This window comes from Heptranchias perlo, chromosome 18 (genome assembly GCF_035084215.1).
Source record: "Heptranchias perlo isolate sHepPer1 chromosome 18, sHepPer1.hap1, whole genome shotgun sequence".
NCBI classification, from domain to species: Eukaryota; Metazoa; Chordata; class Chondrichthyes; order Hexanchiformes; family Hexanchidae; genus Heptranchias; species Heptranchias perlo.
In genome coordinates, this window is record NC_090342.1 from 9,347,476 (window position 1) to 9,373,367 (window position 25,892).

A 25,892-nucleotide genomic window follows, 5' to 3' on the forward strand; every position below is an offset into this window, starting at 1 on the left:
CATTCCGTCTACTTCACCCAGAAGTGATACCAGTGTTGTAGCAGCTGGAAACCCAGTGAGCAGTCATAGCAGTTTGAAATTCAGTAGGGTCATTGCGAAGTTCAACCAAAAGTGGGATCCCATACCAAAGACACCATGGCAGAGACCTGACTGTATAAATCCCCCGCGCCCCGATTTTAATCCCCCGCGCCCCGCCTGGCAGGAATGTGCGTGGGAGGGGTTAAAATTTTAAAATTGTACCTCCCGGCTCCAACCTGCCGTTTAAAAATTTTTCTCTCCCCCAAATCAGGCCATCAACGAGGCTCTCCCGAAAGGCGGTAAACTTAACAATGTCAGGGGGAGTCCTGCTCTGTCGGCTGCCCGGCAACAGATATAAGGCGGGAGGCGCCAACTAGGTAAGTATTAAAGATCTGCTCCTTTTTAGAACTCCTTGTGGGCCAGGAGGAGCAGGAGTGCTCCCTGCCCCCCACCCCAGGCCCCTCAAGGAGTGTCCTCGGGCCTCCCCATCCCAGGCCTCTTGGATCTCTTTTCAGGACTGATTCAGAGTAGAATACAATAGTGTCAGCGTTCATCCATGCGGATGTGGTATTGTTTGCTTGCTAGGGCAGGAATTCACCAAGGATTTTTTTTGCGCTGTCATCGTGACGCTGGCAGTCAGCCTAATCCTTTGGGGAGCAGCTGCTGAGCTGTTTGACCTGTTGATGTACCTTGTACCAACTGAGTAAAGGAGCTGTGTGATTGGGATCAACACTTATAAGCAGAACAAGTAAAGCCTTATACCCACTATATATATTATAAACCGCTTCATTTTAGAGGTTTGTTACGTGCTTTTTGTGTATTATTCAACAAGCAAGGATTCTAAAAATATGACCGAGATTTTAACCCACCCCCGATCGTCTCCAGACCCCTCCTCCTGCAGACTGCCCGAGACGGGGTTCCCACGGGTTCCCCGACTGCGGCCTCCTGCCGCCAAATTGCCACTCCCGTCCTCGGGCCGGCTAGTGGAATCTGGCCGGGTGTCGGGCGAGACTCTGGGAACCTCCATGTTAACGAGGCCCTGTTGTTGAGATTGGATGGGCCTCCACGTCCCCACTCTCCGGGAAGCGCTACCCACTCTGGGGCACCGTGCCCACCCTGCTACGTGCTTTAAAATCGGGAGCCTATATTTCAGGGAGTTTATCAGAATTAGTGAACTCTCCTCGTCGGCACAGAAGAAACATTCTGATGTTGGGTGCTAAAACTGCGGTGATTTCTGCAGCAGAATTTGCTGAAATATATACACTAATAAATCCAATGGGGAATTCAGGAGAAACTTCTTTACCCAGAGAGTGGTTAGAATGTGGAACTCGCTACCACAAGGAGTAGTTGGGGTGAATAGCATAGATGCATTTAAGGGGAAGCTAGATAAACACACGAGGGAGAAAGAAATAGAAGGATATGTTGATCGGATTAGATGAAGTAAGGAGGAAGGAGGCTCATGTGGAACATAAACACCGGCATAGACCTGTTGGGCTGAATGGCCTCTTTTTGTGCTGTACATTCAATGTGTTGGTAATGCAGTTCAGAGGGTACTGAGTTGTAATTCCGAGTTACGCATACAGTGAATAAACGAGATGTTTAAGGACGTGCACATACAGATAGCCTGGTGTTGATGCCAAGAGCTTTTAATAATAACAATTCCTTGCACTATAGGTGCTGCATAGACTTAAAATGGCCTGAGGCGCTTCTCATTCCAGTTTAGACCCAAGCAGAGTAGGAAGGTAAGTGGGGGAGGTGGCAAAAATTTCAGCTGAAGAGGTAGGTTTTAAGGAAGCTTTTTAAGGTGGGGAGATGTAGCAAGGTGGAGGGGTTTGGGGAAGTAGTTTCCAACCGCTCAAGACTCTACCATCAATGGTAGTGTGTGAGGAGAGAGAGGAACACAGTTGGAAGAATGGTGGGTGTGAGCAGCAACTTGGGGCTGGAGGAGATTGCAGAGGCAACAACTTGCCTTTATATAGTGTCTTTAATTCCAGAGCTTAGGGTCTAGGCTGAAGGCCTGGCCGCCAATGGTGAGGCGAAGGAAGTGGGGGATGCACGTGAGGCCAGAATTGAAGGAATGCAGTCTCCTTGGAAGGTCGTAGGGCTGGAGGTGGTTTACAGAGATAGGGAGGGGTGAGGCCATGGAGGCATTTGAACTCGAGGATAAGAATTTTAAAATCGTGGGGTTGGTGGATCGGGAGCCAATGTGGGTCAGGGGTTTAGGGAGAAGCAAGGCCATTGAGCAATTTGTAGACAAGAATGAGGATTTTGAAGTCAAAGTACTGAGGGGTAGGGCGTCAATGGAAGAGTTGGGTGTGCAATGAAAGGGAAGGTGGCAGTACACTCTGACGTCGTATAACTCCTGCCACACTCCAGGTACGTGCAGACCATTGGCTGCGTGCATGCGAAGCAAAACTTACTCAAGAAGTTCCTCTCCAAAACAAAGAAGAAGTACCTAGGTAGTCTATTGTGAGCCTTTATAAACTTACTTTTCAATGCATTTTTATTGTAGGTACACTGCTGACACTCTCATAACATTAAAAATCAGCTGCCTAGGGAACGGAGCACGCATATGCAGAGTTAACTGTCACTAAATTCAAGTGTGAAGCACAGCGAAGTGCAACCAACAGTATAACTCTGATCAGCCAGCTGAACATCGGACTCCATAGATACCGGCCTGAGACTATATCTGTCGTCCAAGTGCAACATAAAAAAAAAACGTAGTGATTTGGGATAATTTCTTTGAGGCTTTAGCAACAGTCCAAACATAATGGGCCGTATTTCACTGTGAAAATAACAGCGAGGGTAACGGGGCTCACCGTTATTTCTGTGCATCTGGTACAGGAACTTCCGGCGACGGCACATGCGCAGTTAAACGTGGAAATCCGGAAGTTGCTGTACCAGATGCGACCCTCCTCCGTAAACTCGGTGGGAACGACATCTCACCAGCTGACTCAGGGCTCAAATGAATGGAACGGCGTGTGGTTCCTGCACTGCCCTGATGGATAGGAACTAATCTCGCCAAAAAAAAGGGTTCTTCAAGTCGTTTCAGGTCCAAGCACATTTTTAATGGCGTGGTAAGTCTTAATGACTGCTAAACAACCTCTCCGGCACTGAAAATTAACTTTTACAAGTATGGAGTCTCAATCCTTCAGATTTTAATTGTCGTTGGACATTTAAAAAAACTAATTTTTAATTTCTATTTTTTTACTTTTTCTTTCTATCTCTTTTATCTCTGTCTTTTAATTCAATCTTTCTTACCTTCTCTTTATTTCGCTTTCTGAATCTGATTTGACATTGAATTCACTATTCTAACTTAAACTTCCTGGTTCTGACTGCGCTGCTTATTAACAATGCTTCAATCCGATTGGTTATGGGGATACACGGCTGCTTGCCCCGTTCACACTAGTCCCAGATGCCCGGGAGAAGGGGGGGGGCCGTGCTGGATTCAGCGTCCCACGAGAGGAACTTGCCATGCAAACGTCCATGAGAAGCCTATGGGCAAGTGCAAGTCTGACAAATGGCGGGTGCTGTCCGTTCGCTGCTCACAGCAAAATCCGGCCCATTATAGTGTAGTTCACTTGGGTTCTCTGAGGGATTCTGCCAATTCGTACACCCTTTCAACTTCATTTTCTCAGCTCTAAATTTTCCAGTCATCCGAGCGGTTAAATCTTAACCTCAGCTAGTTACCATTGGATGACTAAACAGTCTTTTATCTGTGAAAAGTTGGAATGTAATGACCATGAGCAGAGACTCCTCCTCTGTGGTTTCGACATCATGTTGAAAGAGGGTAGAGTCTGCTGACACTTGCCTTAATTTCCTCAGTGGAAGGGAGAGCAATCCAGGAAACGCTGTACGAACTGACAAAGCAGAGGACTGTGCCAAATGTGTTCGTCAGAAAGCAGCATATAGGAGGCTGTGACAAAACCCTACAGGTAGGTCCGGATATATATATATAAACGTATACATACCTTCAAACCTTTTAGGAACAGATTGGCAATGGATCTCTGGAATTAAATGAATACAGGTAGCGTAAAATTTAGTTTTGCCTTTATTGTTTACTAGGAATGTCCAAGAAAAATCTAAATGAATCGATTAAACAAGGTTTTTTAAAAAAAACTCTTTTTGAGAAGAATTCAGTTAAAAAGGAGTGTGGGTTGTGTGGAGTTTCTAGAGTTCGAGTTTTTAGAAAAGATTAATCAGCATGCGATTGGAAAACACAAAGGATTCAGAGCCTAATGAGCTCAATTTTCCTCTTGTGTGCAGTTGTGCACATTTATTTTGAACTCCCACCGTCACTGTTAAGGAAGTTTGTGTATGTGCTCGAGAGGGGAGAGGGTTAATGTGTATCTGTCGGTTTTACCATCGTTCTTCATTGACCTGTGTAAGATTATGCTGTTTTGTGCCTCGATAAGATCTACCAGAAGCATGTCTCATACAGACATATTGCAGGTCTTATTTAGGCAGGCTGCTCATTCACACCTCAGATTTTATCTTTAAGAGCTGACTTCTTGTATTTAGATTATAAAAAGAGATAATCTACCTATTGATGCGTGCTCCCTGTGGCCGTTCCTTCAATGTAGAAGCGACAAAATTGATATAGAACCAGGGTTAATGAAGCACCTTCATAAACATCTATTATTTGAATGGTCTCACACAAGCCCACAATGTGCCCTCAGGGAGAGTGGTTGAAATTGAGGATGTTGCACAGTGAAGGATAAGCTACGTGTATTTTTCTTTCAAAGTGATTTTCCCCACTTCCTTTATTGAGATTTGTAAAGCAAAATGCCCCTAAAAGGCGAGTAGTGAGAATATAGAAACCAGAGTTTTGTCTTTGCAGTCACAGGTAGACATTTGGGGGCATTTTGTGTGGATGGACCTCCACTTTGAGTCTGTGAGTATAAATCCCATTTTTGTCTTGCACATTTTGGAGTAGATCTTGACTATGTGCGATAGTGTAAAACGGGTGATAGGAGTTGGCAGCCCATTTTACATCTTTCCCCATTGACTTCAATAGAAATAAAAATGGGGAGAAATGTAAAACGGGCTGCAGATTCGCTATCACCCATTTTACACTATCGCTCGAAGCCAAGTGACACTCATTTTAGACTATTGAAGAGCGATTTAAATATTGGAATGAATTCCACAGGCTGTGGTTTAATGCCAAGAGTGCATAAAGTGAAGGATGTCCCCAGGAAACAAGGGCTACATCCTCCAAAAATAGTTCTCACCTTAGCAAACTTTCCTAGAACTGGCTCGGAATGGAATTGGCGGAGGCCTGAGAACGCATCACCTGGCAGAGTAGGGCACTGGGAAGGGATTCACATTCTAAATTTTAAAAAAAACATTGGGGCCAGCTGCTAGGCTTCTCACTCCGAACAGACTGAGTTTGTTGTCCCAGCGTTTGTTTCAGATTTGGACACAATTTAGAGATGGGTTTCTCCAGGTATAAAATGTGTGCACAAAATGTCCACAGTTTGGGAGAGAGAGGGAATTAATGCAGAAAATTTTCGAAGTTGAGAGTGAGAGAGACCAGAAAATGTCCATGGTTGAGAGTGAGAGTGAGAGAGAGAGATGTTGGGTGTGCTAAGGAGAAGGAGGATGTCACCATGCTTAATTTGGTTATTGGAAGTTCGCAATTTGTATTGCTTATGCACACGATTACAAGTGTGGATTTTGACTGTATGAGGACTAAAGTACTGAACAAAAAACACAAACTGAGGAAGCCAGTGAAAAATGCAGCCAATAGAGAGCTTTTAAACTCGGTTTAAAGGATGTTTTGTTATATTTTTATGAAGGATTTAGCTGATAATTTTGTTCAGATTGTACTTTAAAAGACCTTCAAGTTGTTTTGAGACTTTTTGTTTGTTTAAACACCACATTAAATAGTGTTAGAAAGTTGATTTTAAAAAAAAGCGTTGCATATAAAACTCCCCAGGCTTTCCAAGTGGTGATTTCTGCAATAATTCAACTGGGAAACCACAGTGGCCATGTACAGTGGCTATGCAGAATTAGAGATCCTGGATAAGGAAACCTAATACGAATGTTCTCAAATGACACACAGTTGGTGAGGGAGTGAGTGTGCAGTTCCTGTGATGGAGCAGAGATACAATTACACTCTATGTTTGTGGGACTGATACAGCCTCAGATTGAATTACTAATGCTGAGCCACTGTTTGTTTGAAAGATGCCCTAGATGGATTATTTTTTGGTAAAGCAAAGAACTGCCTATATTTTCAGAATTGACCAACAAAGAATTGATCTCTCTTGCTTTTGTTCTGAGTCACGTATAAGTTCTCGCTGCTTTGAAAAGTGCAGATAAATTAACAGTGATTTCCGCTCTCCTTCCATACCCTCTCCTCCTTTCCCCTCTCCCCTCTCCTTTCTCCTTTCTCCTTTCCTCTCCCCTCTCCTTTCTCCTCTCCCCTCTCCTTTCTCCTCTCCCCTCTCCTTTCTCCTCTCGCCTCTTCCCTCTCTCCTCTCGCCTCTTCCCTCTCTCCTCTCGTCTCTTCCCTCTCTCCTCTCGCCTCTTCCCTCTCTCCTCTCGCCTCTTCCCTCTCTCCTCTCCCCTCTTCCCTCTCCCCTCTCCCCTCTTCCCTCTCCCCTCTCCCCTCTTCCCTCTCTCCTCTCCCCTCCCCTTTCCGAATTGGCTTCCCATTATACGGTCTGCCCGATTTTCCCTCCTGTTGACTTCAATGGAATGGAAAATCAGGCCTGGTTTATAATGGGCGGCTAATTCAATATTGCCCATTTTACACTATCACCCAAAGTTAAAATTACTCCCGTAGTGTTTTCCTTCTGATTTTCAACTTTTTATATTATTTTCTATGAATATGTTTTTATTATAACTGTTACAAGTACAGTACATTGAGAAAATGTTTCCACCTATGGGGGAGTCCAAAACTAGGGGTCATCAATATAAGGTAGTCACTAATAAATCCAATAGAGAATTCAGGAGTAACTTCTTTACCCAAAGAGTGATAAGAATGTGGAACTCGCTACCACAAGGAGTAGTTGAGGCGAAGAGCATAGATGCATTTAAGAGTAAGCTAGATAAACACATGAAGGAGAAAGGAATAGAAGGATATGCTGATAGGGTTAGATGAAGTAGAGAGGGAGGAGGCTCATGTGGAACATAAAGGCCGGCATTGACCATATGGGCCGAATGGCCTGTTTCTGTGCTGTAGACTCAATGTAAAGTTCTCTGATTTTTTTTATATAAGTAATGTATTTTAAGCTGTGCTATCACTACAATAGCAGTGGGAAGCAGCACAGGCACTCTACAATTATAATGTAAATACAGCCTAACTCCGCAATCAGACCTGACCTGGCTTGATCAAATTGGAATGAGATCACCTTGGAGAAAGGACCCTCGCTCTACCACTCCTGCATCAGGCTGGGCCCTGACTTTGGACTTACTCTGTACAAATTCAGCATTGGTAGAAAGGAGGAAATCGTTTTGCACGGACTGTAAACTTGTACTGTAGATGCACTCTTCATTTTATTGACATTTTTAACATTATTTTACATATAGCAGTCAATTTCCTGACACACAAGGTGACAAACCAAGTGAGGTTAGAGGGCCAGGGATAATTGGACCAGGGTGCACCGATGTACTTCAGTCCCCATCTTGAAAGTGTGCATCCTATTGATATCTTTATATAATACTTTTTACATGGAATTACATAGAATGTACAGCACAGAAACCCAACTGGTCTACGCATCATTTTTGTATTATTATTTAGAGTTAAAGAGCAAAACTTATGGGAAGCAGAAAAGGGGAGTTGGTTGGAACATAGGAGTTTCCCTGTAGGCTGAGGGTCCTGGTGACGTAAAATTGAGGTGCTACTGTGCCACCACTGGTGGGAGGGTGGAATTACAGTGTGACAAGTTTATATAGGCAGTTCCCATTATAAATGTGGACATAGGAATTTATAATGGGAAAATGCTGATGCAAAAGTGTGACCAAAACACAACAACAGGAAGTAAGGTTTTGTATACAAAAAATGCACCCAGATGTAAGATTTTAATATAGATAGATATAACAAATTAACATTACAACAGTGACTACACTTCAAAAAGTACTTAATTGGCTGTAAAGCGCTTTGGGACACCCTGAGGTCGTGAAAGGCACTATATACACCACTGTGGGAGAATCGTCACCACACGGACTGCAGCGGTTCAAGAAGGCGGCTCACCACCACCTTCTCACGGGCAATCAGGGATGGGCAATAAATGCCGGCCTCGCCAGCGACGCCCACATCCCATGAACGAATGAAAAAAAATGCAAGTCTTTCTCCTGTGGGAGTAGTTAACACAAGAAAAGCCAAAATCATGTGCATTTTCAGCCCTAAAGGTAACTCAAGAATGGGGTCAAAGATCACATAAGGGGGGGTGGGAAGGGGGAGGAGGGAGTGAATACCCCCACCGTAACAAATTGCACCCTAACCAGTGAGGTACACACGCACGCCCTCACACTCAAAAATAAAATCTGAAATCCAAGGTGTCTGTTCCTCTACTCCCTTTATTAGAAAACCGAGGAGCAGAAAGCAAAGTGTTGTGTTTAGCATGCCGTTTATCTCTCCTTTAGGCTCACAAAGAAGGCAAGCTTCAAAGTTTGCTGGCGATGAATGAAGTTAATGAAACGGAGGGACCCTATGACTATGATCTCATAGTCATTGGAGGAGGCTCTGGGGGACTGGCAGCTTCAAAGGTACAGTTCTATGCAATAGTAATACAAAAGACAATGGGCTGATCTCCCTGTTGAGAAGGCCCTTAGTTACATAAAGAGGGTAAGAAAGACTTTTTTTTGTGAAAGTGAATGTAAAACGCCCGAATGTACAAAGGGTATGGAACTGAGGTGAATGTTTTATTCTGCATCACATTCATTCACTCAAAGAATCATCAGGCCTGTGAAAAAACAAATAATTGGAAGGGATCATTCACGGGCCATCATAGCCCAGTGATTGCTGCATGTGAACAGGATATGACGCCTGAAACCAATCGTTCAGGACAACTAAATATTGATAAAACATTAAAAAATTTTTTTTTTGCTAAGAATCCTTGGGCTGAAATCCATTTATTTTGCATCAAGGCAAAAGTGCTTTTACTCAGAATTTTGTGAGCACTCCATGTATTTTGGAGTGGCACAAATTGTAGGCTCGTTTACCCCGATTGTGTTCAGTTTGCATTTTCCGATGCTCAGTGGCTGGCCAGAGCAGTGAGCCTTAAACCAGCACCGCAGAGAATGTGGCATCAAACCAGCGCCCAACACCCTTGAAGGCCCATTTCAGGGGCTCCTGCGTCCTGGGAGAGCAGATAACGATCGTGATGAGCTGGCCTTGCAGCACCTGGTGAGACCAGCTCCTTATTCTGATGGCGTGGAATTCGGACCCGGGAGTGTGACAGGAAATAAATATGACGCTTACAGGAAGGGCTATTTATGGATTTTTAACATATTAGAGATGTAGAGCTGTACAATACCTTCCCGGTTGCAGGTACGGCTGATTTCATTATCTGAGCAACGTTGGCTATCAGAAGATAAATGTCTTGTTCCCTGTAGGACTCTTTGGAGCCATTCGTGTCATCGTGATCACCAAGCCCCTTCGTCAGTATCCCCTGAAACAGAATAACTCAGCTGATATACAATTCCCCAAATAAACACAACAGACAGTGGAAGGTTCACTGAAAAATACAATCATACAGCACAGGAGGAGGCCATTCGACCCATCGTGCCTGTGCCGGCCCTCTGAAAGAGCTATCCAATTAGTCCCACTCCCCTGCTCTTTCCCCATAGCCCTGCAAATTTTTCCTTTTTAAGTATTTATCCAATCCCCTTTTGAAAGTTACCAGTGAATCTGCTTCCACCGCCCTTTCAGGCAGCGCATTCCAGATCGTAACAACTCGCTGAGTTTAAAAAAATTCTCCTCATCTCCCCCCTCCTGGCTTTTTCGCCAATTATTTTAAATCTGTGTCCTCTGGTTACCGACCCTCCTGCCAGTGGAAGCAGCTCCTGAAAGATTAACCTGTTGTCACATTTTCTGTTTTTATTTCATGTTTTCAGTCTTTTTTTCTTCTTCTTTGATTTATTTCCTATTTATTTGCTGGGTGCAAAGTGATTCTTCAGACCAACAAATACAATCAGTGATTTATCCCTTTTAACAAAATAAGATGCAATATGTGAGAAACTGACCGTAAATCTGAAAACAGGTTGACAGGTGTCAGCCTTGGCTCAGTGATGGCACCTCTCGCCTCAGTATCAGAAGGTCGTGGGTTCAAGATCCATTCCAGAGACTTGAGCACAAATTCTAGGCTAACACGCCCAGTGCAGTACTGAGGGAGCACCGCACTGTCGGATGTGCCGTCTTTCAGATGAGGTGTTAAACCAAGGCCCCACCTGCCCTCTCAGGTGGACGTAAAAAATCCCATGGCACTATTCGAAGAAGAGCAGCGGAGTCCTGGCTAATATTTATCCCTCAACCAGCATCACTAAAAACAGATTATCTGGTCATGTATCTCGTTGCTGTTTGTGGGATCTTGCTGTGTGCAAATGGGCTGCTGCATTTCCGACATTACAACAGTGACTGCACATCAAAAGTACTTTATTTGCTGCAAAGCGCTTTGGGATGTCCTGAGGTTGTGAAAGGAATTATATAAATGCAAGTTCTTTCCGTTAATGGGCTAAAACTAAATGAAAGTGTCACAGAGAGATATTTAAAATGCACTTTTCCATTTCAATGTACTTCGCAGGGAGTGTTCATTCATAGGGAAAGCAGTTCTGTGTGCCCCTGCACAGAAAGTCCTGTAAGTGAAGAGATGAGAAATGCTGGACTGTTGGGGCCGAGCTGATATATCAGGGGAGCCCGAATGAAGCTGTGAGCTGTCGTGTTCATTGTAATGTGAAGACGTGAGCTGCTTCGCTAACCGAATTCAGCTTTGCAGCGGCATAATGAGTCACAAGAGACTTGTTCAGGGTTGAACCGTTTGTAAAAGCTAAATTAAACGGAAATCCATTTCATCTGCCAAAAAGAGGATCTTCCTTTTGTTACTTGGCTACATCCCATTTACATCATTGTCATTATTTCACAGGAAGCTGCCAAGTATGGGAAGAAAGTGCTGGTCTTGGATTATGTTACTCCTACACCTCTTGGGACTACATGGGGTAAATGTTTAATAATGCTCTCCTATATCTTTTCACCCGATAAACTATTAGTACAAACTTTTATTCTTTTAGTGGATTTCCGGGGACTTGGCGATGATCTTTTTCACATAACGCTTCTTTACTTAACATTTTGCAGGTCATTCAATTAACTCCCACTCTGTGACTAGGAACGTAGAAATTGCTAGACTAAAAAAGACCACAGTCCAACTAGTTCGTCTCCAAGCATCCTGATAGTCACATGATACAACGATAATGGAGTTGTTGACTAATCATAGCAATCAATCGCTATCAATTAATCTACAACAGACCCAGACATGAGGCGAGGAAAACCCCCCAGTGGTGGAGAGCTTTGGGAACCGTAGGTCCAAAGTTACCTGTTCCTCCCGAGCCTGTTACACTTTACCACATGTCATGTCTCAAATTACTCATATACTGTATCCCAAAAATTTATTTTCTGAAAGAACTCTATCTAATTTGCATTTGAATGAATCAATACTAATGGCTTCCTCTGTCTTCCTAGGGAATCTGTTCTATAGATTGACCACTCGCTCACTGGAGCAATTTTAACCTAACCCGCAGGTTCGGGAAACTGACGGATTCGGGTGGAACGCCGGTTTTACACCCCGCTCGATTTTACTTTCTATTGAAGTCAACTGAGAGTAATATTGGGCGGGGCGTAAAACCAGCCTTTCACCCGATCGCAACGGGTTCCCACCCAACGAGTTAGGTTAAAATTGCCCTCATTGTTCCCGCGGATTAGTTTTGAATTTAACCTCCTTCAAGCGCAGGCCGTGTCCTCTGGTTCTACCGTTCTGGACAACATGGAGCAGCCTGTCATGGACTCCATTATCTAGTCCCTTTAGAATCCTAAAAACAGCAATGGTACCGCCCCTCAACCTTCTCTTTCCCAGTGAGAATGAAGCTATCTACTTGTAATTTACAGATTAATCAATGAAATGATTCATAAATCAATTCCCAAATCATTCGATTTTTTTTTTGTTCTGGGCGCAAGACTCTGGAAAGATCAAACTCAAAATCCAGTGAATAATGGAGTTGTAGACTAATCGTAGCAATCGATTAGTCTACAACAGACCCAGACATGAGGCGAGGAAAACCCCCAGTGGTGGAGAGCTTTGGGAACCATAGGTCCAAAGTCACCTGTTCCTCCCGAGCCTGTTACACTTTACCACATGTTATGTCTCACATTACTCACATACTGTAGCCCAAAATGTTATTTTCTGAAAGAAATCTACCTACTTTGCATTTGAATGAATGAATACTAACTGCTTCCACCATCTCCTTGGGGAGCCTATTACATAGATTGACCACTCACTTACTGAAATATTGTTTCCGCAGGAGTATCTATTTCTCATCCTCCCCTGTTTCTCCACCATCCTCTTTTCCTTTCTCATTTTATTGCAACCTTATTAAAATACTTGGACCTGAAAACGCGCAGCTGTTTCGAGGGGGTTGGGTGGGGGTGTCAGGGGGGAAAGACTCCCACCGTAAATCTGGCCTCGGTCCGCCAGAATAGCCGCAAGTCCAGCCGTGACCTGGACTCGCCAGGTCCCGCCTTCAGTGCGAGCTTTCTTTATGGCCATGCTGGGGGCGGAGCATAAAGGGATGGGGTGGGGTGGGGCCAGGGTGGGAGACTCCATGATAGTCCTCTGGCTGATGGCCATTATCGGCACTTCAGGCATGCACTGAATGAATGGTCACAAAATGATAGACAGGGAGAAATTCATTCCACTGGCAGGAGGGTCGGTGACCAGAGGACACAGATTTAAGATAATTGGCAAGCGAACCGGGTTGGGGGGGGAATAGTTGAAGAAAAATTTTTTTTACACGGCGAGTTGTTACGAACTGGAACGCATTGGCTGAAAGGGTGGTGGAAGCAGATTGAATAGTAATTTTCAAAGGGAATTGGATAAACACTTGAAAAGGAGAAAAATTACAGGGCTACGGATAAGAGCGGGGGAGTGGGACTAATTGGATAGCTCTTCCAAAAAGCCGGCACAGGCATGATGGGCCGAATGGCCTCCTTCCGCGCTGTATGATTCTAAAATAGCTGGAGGTCGGCGCCTGATCCCGGCGAGTAAGACTCCCAGCTAGCAGCACGAACCCATAAAATTGCCCTCGGTGTGTTGTCGTGATCACACTTCCACCTGGCAAGGTTGCATCAGCCTTAATATTTCTCCCAAATGACTAATTTTACCTGGAGTTGCAGTTTGTCTAAAAAAAGATTAATGCTGTAAAGTTTGTGAAATCTAGATTTTCATAGAAAAGAAAGCTTGTTTTTCTGTGAATTACCTGATGGTTTTTTTTTTGCCATCAGGTCTTGGAGGGACATGTGTCAATGTGGGCTGTATTCCTAAGAAGTTGATGCACCAAGCTGCACTTCTGCATCAAAGTCTACAGGATGCCAGGCAATTTGGCTGGACGTTTGAGGAGCAAGGTTTGTGAATGAAAACTGGTCACACAGAGCAGATATGGACTAATGATTGCAGTAGCATGGTATTTCTTATCTGCCATAGTCATGCATCCAATCTCGTTGTTCTATCAAACTGCGTTATGTAGTAGTACATGGAGTTACATAGAATTTACAGCACAGCAACAGGCCGTTCGGCCCAACTGGTCCTTGCCGGCTCTTATGCTGCACACGAGCCTCTTCCCACCCATCTGAGGGATGAGGGACTTCAGTTATGTGGAGAAGCTGGGATTGTTCTCTTTAGAGCAGAGAAGTTTAAGGGGAGATTTAATAGAGGTGTTCAAAATTATGAGGGGTTTTGATCAAGGAGATAGGGAGAAACTATTTCCACTGGCAAGAGGGTTGATAACCAGAGGACACAGATTTAAGATAATTGGCAAAGAACTGGGGGAAAGATGAATTTTTTTTTACACAGTGAGTTGTTATGATCCGGAATGCACTGCCATAAAGGGTGGTGGAAGTAGATTCAATAGTAACTTTCAGAAGGAATTGGATATATACTTGAAAAGGAAAAATTTGCAGGGCTATGGGGCAAGAGCAGGGGAATGGGACTAATTGGATAGCTCTTTCAAAGAGCCAGCACAGGCATGATGGGTCGAATGGCCGCCTTCTGTACTGTATGATTATGATTCTATGAAGACTTTTTTGAGGAAGTGACATTGCAAGTTGACCGTGGAAAGCCCTACAATGTTGTGCACTTAGACTTCCAAAGAGCACTTGACAACGTTCTGCATGAAAAGATATCGGTCAAGCTCAAAGTCGTGGGAATTTAGGGTAAATTTCAGTAATAGATACTAAATCGACTGAAGGGTAGGAAAAAACAGGTACTAATTAAAATAATTATGTTGGGATAGGGGGAATTGCTGAGTGAGGTGCACCAGGGATCGGTGTTGGAATTCTTAATGTTTCAAGTTTACATCGAAGACTTGGATTCAGAAACTCAATGCAAATTGGTCAACTTTTGCAGAGGATACCAAACTGGGTGGGGCACTTGAATCTGAGGGGGAAGTTCAGGAATTGCAAAATGATTGAACAGCATATGTTACTGGGCGAAACAACGGCAGACGAAATTTAAAATGGATAAATGAAAAATGATAAATGAAAAATACTGCACATAGGAAGAAAAAATGGGCGACATACGTACCCCTTAAATGGTTTGAATGGCGGTGAAAGAGTCATAATAAACATAGTGTTCAACCTCAGCAACCACTGTGGAGCAGCAACTAAAAATGCAAATGGAATGCTGAATTATATAGCCAAAAATGAAGAGTGCATGTCAGAGGAGTCCAGCTTAAATTGTCAAAGCGAATTCTGAGCCCTGGAAGAAGTGCGGGGAAGAGCAATGAGGTTGATCCTCAGGATTGGATGACTATCAGTTATGAGGAAAGACTGGAGGAATTTGATTGAGGGATGACCCTTATTGAGGTAGAGGGTAAATACAACCGGAAAATGGCTTAAAACTAAATTGCAAGAGTAGGACGAGGGAACTAGGGTTCAAACTAATGAAATTAGGACTGACGTCAGGAACGATTTCACACAAAGAGTGACCAATACAGTGGAATGGACTTCAGGGTGGAGTGATGTAGGCGAAAACCCTGAAATCATTTAAGAAATAATTGGATGGGGGACGGGGAGGGGGAGGACTATAGGGTATTTCTGGATTGCTGAGCTAACATGGGACAAGTAGCTTTCCTGATCCATAATTATCTTGTGATGTTGTGAATCTCTGTCAAAGTGAAGACACTTAGCCATACCGTGTGCCTCTGGTTCTGCTTCAGTCTGAGGTTTAGATGTCACCCTGTATTCTAAACTAACCACTGGCATTGGAGCCGAGCTCCTGTACATTTAAAACAAACGTAGAGAGTAGAGGGATAGAGTTACCCACTCCACTGCTCATTGCTGTGACATAATTATCCAAATTGTATTACAGTCAAATCTTTGTTGATAGGATATCCAATCATATAAACCCTCTGGTATTTAGCAGTATATTTGCCAATTCCAATTTTAGAGAATGATGAGAGGCTAATGATGCTAAGGTATAGTGGAGAAGGTTTTCCTCTTTAGCGCTTGGGTGTAAAGCAAAGCACAGTTGGAAAATTGGGCAGGGAGGGTCACATATTCATAACACGGCCTGTCCAGTTCTCCATCCATTAATTTGAATGGATGGATACTGAGGTGGACTATGTTTTGGGCATGTGATCCTCCACACCTGCCTTTCCTATATGTGCTGCACCCACGCTACGATTTATGCTCAAGTGTTAAAGATGGTTTTCACTAGACTGATGGCGCGGTACGTTTTTGTGTGGCTCCCAGCACAGAGCCTTACTCACGGGGGGCGCCGATCAGAATATTAGGTGCCAAGGTCAGCACACCGGTTTTGTGGCGCTCCCAATTTTTTGGTCATTTAAATGTTTGGAAAATTGGGAGCCGCTTGAATCAGGCACGCCGACCTCTGACTGTGACCTCTGTGCCCAATTCTCTGATCCACGGACCCAGTGAGCGGGGCTACACGCCTCGGTAAACTTCTGTGTATTTGGAAATGATTCTCTCCTTAAAAAAACATTTACCATCCTTGTTTGTTCCTCTCATACGCATTAAAGTTTCAAGACCCAATATGATTCCACCTACCAAATAACATTTGTTTTCTCTACAGTCCATCATGACTGGGCAAAGATGAAAGAAGCTATTCACAATTACATAGGCTCCCTGAACTGGGGCTACCGAGTTGCTTTAAGGGATAATGATGTTACGTATGTGAATGCTTATGGAGAATTTGTGGGACCACACAAGATCAAGGTACCAGTTCCATGAATTGTAAATGTATCCTAAGTTATTTCTAGGACAGTACTAAATAATGTAACTAATGAAGCCAGCTTGAAATTTGAATTCAAGTAACGTGTCTCACAAAGAACATCCACTCCCTCCACCGTGGCTGCATTGTGTACTATCTACAGGAAGCACTGCAGTAACTCACCAAGGCTTCTTCAGCAGCACCTCCCAAACCCAAGACATCCACCACCATAAAGGACAAGGACAGCATGGGAATACCATCACCTCCAAGTTCCCATCCAGGTCACACACCATCCTGACTTGGACATATATTGGCATTCCTTCATCGTTGTTGAGCTCAAAATCCTGGAACTCTCTCCCTAACGGCATCGTGGGAACATCTTCACCACATGGAAAGATTCCAATACTGATCCCTGATGCAGCTCACTCAGCAATTCCCCCCCCCCATCCCAACATAACTCTTCTAACTAGTCCCTCTTGGGCAGACTGTTACTTGGTTTATGCCCCTCTCTGTCAGATTTATTGCAAGGCCGTGGCAAGTGTGATGAGTTTGTAAGGGCTGATTCTGCCATAGGACGCTCCCAGTGAGAACTGGCTTGCGCAAGGAACGCAGGCCTGCAGCCGATGGGAAATTAGATGGTTGGTGGGCCTATGAATTCCCTGCCTGCCCTCCCTGCCAGCACTGTTCCTCACTGAGAGTTCCTGATCGCAGAATTACCCCTCTAGCGTTTTCAAGAACTATTTAAATAATTATAAACAATTGAATGTTATTCTGAGCCCTTGAGTTACCAACAGCACTGAAAGTTGACTCATAAGGCCTCAGTCTTGCATCAGTTCCATTTGGTTAGCAGCTTTGTTCCTCTTTCTTTTCCGTCAAGTTTCTTCCTTCCATTTCTAATTTTCTACGGGTAGAAATTTGTCAACGGCTGGTTTTGGGCACGATGGTGGCATCGTGGCCGCAATGTGTGCCTGTACATGGAGGCCCAAGGCCAGCTCAAAATTGGGCCTCAGGCCTCGGGCCTCATTAATATTAATTAGACGAGACGCCAGTGCCCCTACAGAGAGCTCAGCCGTTTGAACAAAATGAATATCAGGCCACTTGCCTCGCTGGCAGCCACCCAAAGGTAAGTCCCGGGGGTGGGTAGAGGGTGGAGGGGGCATGGTGTTGGGGGAGTACATTAAACCGAGGCCCCATCTGCCCTCTCAGGTGGACGTAAAAGATCCTGTGGTACTATTCGAAGAAGAACAGGGGAGTTCTCCCCGGCGTCCTGGATAATATTTATTCCTCAACCAACATCACTGAAACAGATTATCCATGGTCATTGCTGTTTGTGGGATCTTGCTGTGTGCAAATCTGCTGCTGCATTTCCCTGTATTACAACAGTGACTACACTTCCCAACACAGGGATGCTGCTGCAGCTAATTGTGGCTCTCCTTGCACCTTCCCAGTGTAGATTAGACACAGACCAAAAATCAAACCTTGGATTAGAGATGGCTTTACCTTTGAGTCAGCAGGGAGCACGGGACAGTTGACTGAAGGAAGTATTTAGCATGGAGATAAGCAGGTTTACTAATTTAATTCCTTTGTTCTTAGGCGACAAATAAAAAAGGAAAGGAAACGTTTTACACTGCAAAAACATTTATCGTAGCCACTGGGGAGAGGCCTCGGTACCTGGGTGTCCCAGGTGATAAGGAGCATTGCATCACCAGGTACTCAATAACACAATCTCTACACATATTTATCATTCTGAGCATTTGCATACGAATATACGAAATTAATGGCCTGGAAAAGTTGCCTTCAAGCCTGCCCCACACACCATGATGGCCGGAGCATCATATCTTAAACACTTCCTTGCAAAGTGCCTTTAATATGGTAAGGTGTGGAGCCGAGGCAGCTCTGCTGCAGTAAGTGGAGCGGGGGGAGATGGAGACATAGACGAGGCCGGAGACAGAAGAGCACAGGGATGAGCAGGGTGGGAGGAGGTTGCAGAGGTAGAATAGCTGTGGAAGGATTTGTAACTTAAGGACAAGCATTTTGAATTCAATGCATTGGGGAATGGGAGGGCAGGGATGACGAGGGAGGTTAGGAGACCAGTAGTAGAGTTTATGGGATGGAACTTGGGAGGCATCTAGAAAATTGAGCCTGGAGGTGACCCCGCCCCTAAAGAATTATTCTTTGATGTAAAATAGATACAGAAGGAAACTCTTGCATCCATCTATTAATTGCATTGAAGTTAATGCCAACTATTGTGAAAGATGTTGTTGAGTATGTTGTAAGTGTTTATGTTGTTCAATCTCAAGTTAAATAATGTTCATCCTTTCCCTCATTCTGCTTTAATGCTAATTCTAGTGATGATCTGTTCTCACTCCCCTACTGTCCTGGAAAGACCTTGGTGGTTGGAGCTTCCTACGTTGCACTGGAATGTGCAGGTTTTCTTGCGGGACTCGGGCTGGATGTGACTGTGATGGTTCGCTCCATCCTGCTCCGGGGATTTGACCAGCAAATGGCAAACCAGATTGGGGACCACATGGAGTCCCATGGGGTCAAACTCATCAGGCAGTTTGTACCATCTAAGGTAAGCACTGTAATCATTCAGCTAGTGTGTGTGTGTGTGTGTGTGTGTGTGAGTGTGTGTGTGTGTGAGTGTGCTGGGGTTGGGGCAATGGTGAGGAGCACTGTGTTAAGTAGTGTCTTCATCATTGTAACCCCACGTCTTTTGTGTTTAATATTTTAGGGTTAGATTTGTAACAGAAAATGCGCGGGCCGCAAAACAGGCAAGCTGACCACGTTCCTGATATGTGTTAAACGGTAAAAGTTACCCCCAATTCCATTCAACCGAACCCTACCTTGGACCTCTTCACATTGTGTCAAACTGTGGCTCACTGGTAGCACTGACGTCTCTCGTCATGCGTTCAAGTCCCACTTCAGACACTTGAGCACAAAATCTAGGCTGACGCTTCAGTGCAGTACTGAGGGAGTGCTGCACTGACGGAGGTGCCATCTTTCAGATGAGACCTCGTCTGTCCCCTCAGATGACTTAAAAGGTCCCACGCTACTATTTAGAAGGAGAGCAGGGGAGTTCTCCCCAGTGTCTTGGCCAATATTTATCCCTCAACCAACTTCACTAAAACAGATTATCTGGTCCTTATCACATTGCTGTTTGTGGGACCTTGCTGTGTGCAAATTGGCTGCCGCGATTCCTACATTACAACAGCGACTACACTTCGCAATGACTTCAATGGCTATAAAGCACTTTGGAACGTCCTGAGGTCGTGAAAGGCATTAGATAAATGCAAGTGTTTTTCTTTCTTTTTCTTTTTATCTTTTTCAAGGAGGTGAGTAAAATGGGGGAAATCACACCTAAATTTCTCTGCTGCATAGTGTTGAGTGTTAGGGGTTCAACACTCAAATTTATTGCACCAGACAAATGATAATTGTGTTTTATTTCTCTGCATGTTACGGTAAAGTAGCAACATATAGTTATGTCTGTTCTAACACATATAACTTGTTCCCTCCCTTTTATAGATAGAACAAATTGAACCAGGAGCTCCAGGGAAGTTGAAAGTAACAGCTCAATCTGCAAGCAGCTCGGAGACTATTGAGGAGGAATATAACACCGTAAGTGATAAAGGATGAAACTGTGGAACGATCATCATGGGAGGGAATATTTAATGAATTTTTACTCTTGGCACCGAGCTTTGCCTGGCAGGATTGCCTTTTGAGAAATACATAGAATTACATAGAATGTACAGCACAGAAACAGGCCATTCTGCCCAACTGGTCTATGCCGGTGTTTATGCTCCACACGAGCCTCCTCCCACCTTACTTCATCCACCCCTATCAGCATAACCTTCTAAAATCTGGGCATGGGCGTGGAGGTCAGTGGGCCCCACAGGATATCATAGGAATACAGGAACAGGAGGAGCCTGTTCTGCCATTTAATGAGATCGTAGCTTATCTGTATCCTAACTCCATCCACCCACCTTTGCTCCATATCCATTAATATCCTTGGCTAGCAAAAATCTATCGATCTTGGAATTAAAATGATTAATTGAGCTAGCATCTACTGCTTTTTGTGGGAGAGAGTTCCACACTTCTACCACCCTTTGCATGAATGGCCCGGCTCTGATTTTAAAGTTATGTCCGATTGTCCTAGACTCCCCCACCAGCGGAAATTGTTTCTCTCTATCTACCCTATCAATTCCTTTAATCATCTCAAACATCTCAATCAAGTCATCCCTTAACCTTCTATATTCCAGTGAATACAAGCCTAGTTTATGTAATCTCTCCTCACAATCTAACCCTTGGAGCCCTGGCAACATCTGGTGAATCTGCGCTGCATTTCTTCCAAGGCCAATATATCCTTTCTAAGGTGTGGTGCCCAGAACTGTACACAGTACTCCAGATGTGGTCTAACCAGGGCTTTGTATAGCTGTAGCAAAACTTCCTCCCCTTTATATTCTAACCCTCTAGATATAAAGGCTAACATTCCATTAGCCTTTTTGATTATTTTTTGTACCTGACCACCACATTTTAGTGATCTGTGTACATGGACCCCTAAATCTCTTTGGACCTCCACTGTTCCTAGCTTCTCACCATTCAAAAAATACCCGGATCTATCCTTTTTTGGTCCTTAATGGATGACCTCACACTTACCTGCCTTGAAATCCATCTGCTACAGTTTTGTCCACTCATTAATCCATCAATGTCTCTTCATAATTTTATGCTCCCACCTACACTACTTATTATGCCACCAATCCTTGAGTCATCGGAAAACTTGAATAAATGGCACTCTATTATGTTATCTAAGTCATTAATAAATATAGTAAATAGTTGAGGTCCCAGTACAGATCCTTGTGGGACACCACTAGTCACTTCCTTCCAATTATCCCTACTCTCTGTCTTCTACACCTAACCAATCACCTAACCAGGTCAATAATTTGCCTTCAATTCCATGAGCTTTACTTTTAACTAACAGTCTCTTATGTGGAACCTTATTAAATGCCATCTGGAAGTCCATATAAACTACATCCATGGACGTTCCCCTGTCTACTACTTTAGTTACTTCCTCAAAAAATTCAGTTAAGTTTGTTAGACATGACCTACCCTTTACAAATCCATGTTGGCCCTCTCTAATCAGCTCAAATTTCTCTCAGTGCTCAGTCACACTGTCCTTAATTTTAGATCCTAATAACTTACCCACAACAGATGTTAGACTAACAGGCCTATAATTTCCTGGTTTCTCTCTCTCACCTTTTTTAAATAATGGAGTTACATTTGCAATTTTCCAATCTAAAGGAACAATTCCTGAATCGAGAGCACTTTGGAAGATTATGGCTAAAGCATCTGCAATTTCCTCACCCACTTCCTTTAAAACCCTGGGGTGGAAACCATCAAGTCCTGGGGATTTGTCAATCTTTATGTTTTCTAATACTTTTTTGTTGCTTACGTTAACTTTAGCGAGTTCCAGTCCTTGATTCATAAATGGTTTTCCTGGAATGTCAGGTGTATTATTCTCTTCCTCTACTGTGAAGACTGACAGTGTCTGTCTATTAATATTAATGGTCAGAAAGTGGGACCCACTCATGGCCAGATTCCTGATGGGTGCCTGTGTCAGGTGAAGCTCAGTGAAATATACCCTCGACATTCTTAAAGGAACTTGAAAATTAGCTGAAGGCTTAAGTAATTCTGAAACGTTTGGCCGTGTAAATGACAAGTCCTCGGAAAATGTCTTTTGCCGTGGAACGTACTCACAGAGCTTGTTCTGTTTTTGCAGGTGTTACTGGCAGTGGGGCGGGATGCCTGCACTAAAAATATCGGCTTGGAGAAATTGGGAGTGAAGGTCAATGAAAAGTAAGCTAATGCTGTTTCCTGTAACCCCATTAACACCACAACCAAAATATTAATTATTTTTGTGGAGGACTTGCACTTCCTGTCCACAGACCTTACTTGCTGTTGCCACAGTTTTTTTGGTCACACTTTTCTGTCAACATTTCCCATTCAGTTTTGCTATGTGAACTGTCACAGTGTGTTTGCAGTCTTTGACCACTAGGTGGCTGTGACGTCCCTTTCCGAACTCTGTCACTTTCTGAGGAACATAGGAGCAGGAGTAGGCCATTCAGCCCCTCGAGTCTGTTCCGCCATTCAATTATATCATGGCTGATCTATATCTTAACTCTATCTACCCACCTTGGTTCTGTAACCCTTAATGCTCTTTGCCTAACAAAAACCTATTAATCTCAGTTTTGAAATTTTCAATTGACCCCCAGCCTCAACAGTTTTTTGGGGGAGAGTGTTCCAGATTTCCACTACCCTTTGTGTGAAGAAGTATTTCCTGACATCACCCTTGAACGGCCTAGTTCTAATTTTAAGGCTATGCCCCATTGTTCTGGACTCCCTCACCAGAGGAAATAGTTTCTCTCTATCTACCCTATCAAAATCTTTAATAATCTTAAACACCTCAATTAGATCGCCACTTAATCTTCTATACTCAAGGAACTACAAGTCTAGTCTTTGCAACCTGTCCTCATAATTTAACCCTTTTAGCCCCGGTATCATTCTGGTGAATCTGCGCTGCACCCCCTCCAAGGCCAATATATCCTTGCCTATATAAAAAAAATCATACTCATCAACTGACTGTAGGAAATGTCACAGACATTTTAGTAATGTTACATGTTAGTTATGCTGTTAGCAGAGCTGTCAACTGTCCAGCTGTGGACCAGTTAGTCAGATTTTTGAGAAGGTTGTCCATAAATTTTAAGTCCATTTTTAAAAAAATAAGTCTTTTTTTTTCACTTACTTGTATGTCGTATGATGTGAAACTAAGTGTTAGTTATTAAGCAGAAAAGGATGAACATAAGAACATAAGAACATAAGAAATTGGAGCAGGAGTAGGCCAATCGGCCCCTCGAGCCTGCTCCGCCATTCAATAAGATCATGGCTGATCTGATCCCAACCACAAATCTAAAGAACACAAGAAGTAGGAGCAGGACCCGGCCACACAGCCCCTGGGCCCTCTCCGCCACCCACAGGGCATTGACCGATCCGAACTCAGCTTCATGTCCAATTTCCTGCCCGCTCCCTATAACCCCTAATTCCCTTTACTTCTAGAAAACTGTCTATTTCTGTTTTAAATTTATCTAATGATGTAGCTTCCACAGCTTCCTGGGGCAGCAAATTCCACAGACCTACCACCCTCTGAGTGAAGAAGTTTCTCCTCATCTCAGTTTTGAAAGAGCAGCCCCTTATTCTAAGATTATGCCCCCTAGTTCTAGTTTCACCCATCTTTGGGAACATCCTTACTGCATCCACCCGATCAAGCCCCTTCACAATCTTATATGTTTCAATAAGATCACCTCTCATTCTTCTGAACTCCAATGAGTAGAGTCCCAATCTACTCAACCTCTCCTCATATGTCCGCCCCCTCATCCCCGGGATTAACCGAGTGAACCTTCTTTGTACTGCCTCGAGAGCAAGTATGTCTTTTCTTAAGTACGGAGACCAAAACTGTATGCAGTGTTCCAGGTGCGGTCTCACCAATACCTTATATAACTGCAGCAATACCTCCCTGTTTTTATATTCTATCCCCCTAGCAACTTATAATTAAGCACTAATCTCAGATGATTTCTCGCTCAGTGATCTCATTGAAACATATAAAATTCTTAGAGGGCTTGACAGGGTAGATGCTGAGAGGCTGTTTCCCCTGGCTGGAGAGTCTAGAACTAGGGGTCATAGTCTCGAGATAAGGGGTCGGCCATTTAGGACCGAGATAAAGAAAAATTTCTTCACTCAAAGGGTTGTGAATCTTTGGAATTCTCCACCCCAGAGGGCTGTGGATGCTCAGTTGTTGATTATATTCAAGACTGAGATCAATAGATTTTTTGGACGCTAAGGGAATCAAGGGATATGGGGAACGGGCGGGAAGGTGGAGTTGAGGTAGAAGATCAGCCATGGTCTTATTGAATGGTGGAGCAGGCTTGAGAGATCATTTGGCCTACTCCTGCTCCTATTTCTTATGTTCTTAGTACAATAAGTCATCACCAATTAGTAGTGGTTGCATTCGGCTGAGTTTTTCTTTCCCACTCCTTTTGACTTTTATTGAGGGCATGCTTCCAGTACCTCATAGAAGAGTCAATTCTTCATGTGTCAGCAAGCTGTTTGACCGAGGAGAGCATCACCTCTAACACCCTGCCTAACGAAAACCCTATCAATCTCAGTTTTGACCCCCAGCCTCAACAGCCTTTTGGGGGTTAGGGTTCCAGATTTCCACCCTCCGATTTTACTTTCTGTTGAATTCAATGGATAGTAAAATCGGACAGGGTGTGAAATGGTCACCCGAACTGATCCCGTCAGTCTCCTAACCGGGCGAGTTAAGCTGAAATAATCCCCATAGTGTTATATTAAGACTTGACGTGCTCAGAGATAACAATTAATTTAAAAGGTTGCTCACTCGAAGATTGCGACATTAAAGGTTAACGTGTCAGCGTCCAAAGCCTTAAAGACAATGGGATAAATTTAAATTTAAGACTCTCGGGCGCCTGAATTCCCAATACCTTCTCCCAGCTCGATGCCAAGAGGCCCAAAGAAGAAAATCTGCTCCTACATTTTTTTTTTACAAAATAAGCAGAGTTAGAAATGTATTTTTCTACAGGAGAAAGGAGGCAAATTGAATCCCTGAGATGAGCTTCCGACTACATATCCGCTCCATCATCAAGACCGCCTACTTCCACCTCCGTAACATCGCCCATCTCCACCCCTGCCTCAGCTCATTTGCTGCTGAAACCCTCATCCATGCCTTTGTTACCCCTAGACTTGACTATTCCAATGCTCGCCTGGCCCGCCTCCCATCTTCCACCCTTCATAAACTTGAGCTCATCCAAAACTCTGCTGCCCGTAACCTAACTTGCACCAAGTCCCGTTCACCCATCACCTCTATGCTCACTGACCTACATTGGCTCCCAGTGCGGGAAATGCCTTGATTTTAAAATTCTTATCCTTATTTTCAAATCCTTCCATGGCTTCGCCCCTCCCTATCTCTGAAACCTCCTCCAAACCAACAACCCTCCAAGATCTCTGCACTCCTCCAGTTCTGGCCTGTTGCGCGTCCCCGACTTTCATCGTTCTACCATTGGCGGCCGTGCCTTCAGCTGCCTACGTCCTAAGGTTTGGAATTCCGTCCCTAAACCTCCCTGCCTCTCTACCTATCTCTCCTCCATAAAACCTACCTCTTTGACCAAGCCTGATCTAATATCTCCTTTTGTGTCTTGGTGTTACATTTTGTTTGATAGCGTTCTTGTGAAGCGCCTTGGGACGTTTTACTATGTTAAAGTTGTTCATTGTATCCATGTGATTTATATCAATTAGTGTTAATTGTATTCAGATGCCGTGTATCAATTGGGGACTCTCTTGTATCCATTTATATGAGAGCTTATCTAG

At 43.9% G+C, this 25,892-nt stretch overlaps 1 protein-coding gene across 2 annotated transcripts in view; it reads left to right on the forward strand.

The window, feature by feature from the left end:
* Window positions 1–3,843: 3,843 nt before the first annotated feature.
* LOC137334574 (thioredoxin reductase 1, cytoplasmic-like) overlaps window positions 3,844–25,892 on the forward strand; it is a 34,666-nt gene continuing 12,617 nt past the window's right edge. The window contains exons 1-9 of one of the 2 annotated variants that reach the window (XM_067999351.1): window positions 3,844–3,953; window positions 8,608–8,730; window positions 11,106–11,178; window positions 13,514–13,633; window positions 16,320–16,462; window positions 18,051–18,166; window positions 18,807–19,032; window positions 19,983–20,075; window positions 22,234–22,310. In XM_067999351.1, coding sequence (XP_067855452.1) covers window positions 8,644–8,730; window positions 11,106–11,178; window positions 13,514–13,633; window positions 16,320–16,462; window positions 18,051–18,166; window positions 18,807–19,032; window positions 19,983–20,075; window positions 22,234–22,310 — 935 coding nt within the window. In that variant the 5' untranslated portion in view covers window positions 3,844–3,953; window positions 8,608–8,643. Of the gene's footprint in view, window positions 3,954–3,980; window positions 4,046–8,607; window positions 8,731–11,105; window positions 11,179–13,513; window positions 13,634–16,319; window positions 16,463–18,050; window positions 18,167–18,806; window positions 19,033–19,982; window positions 20,076–22,233; window positions 22,311–25,892 lie in introns of those variants that run through there. The other variant, XM_067999349.1, reaches the window with a different exon arrangement.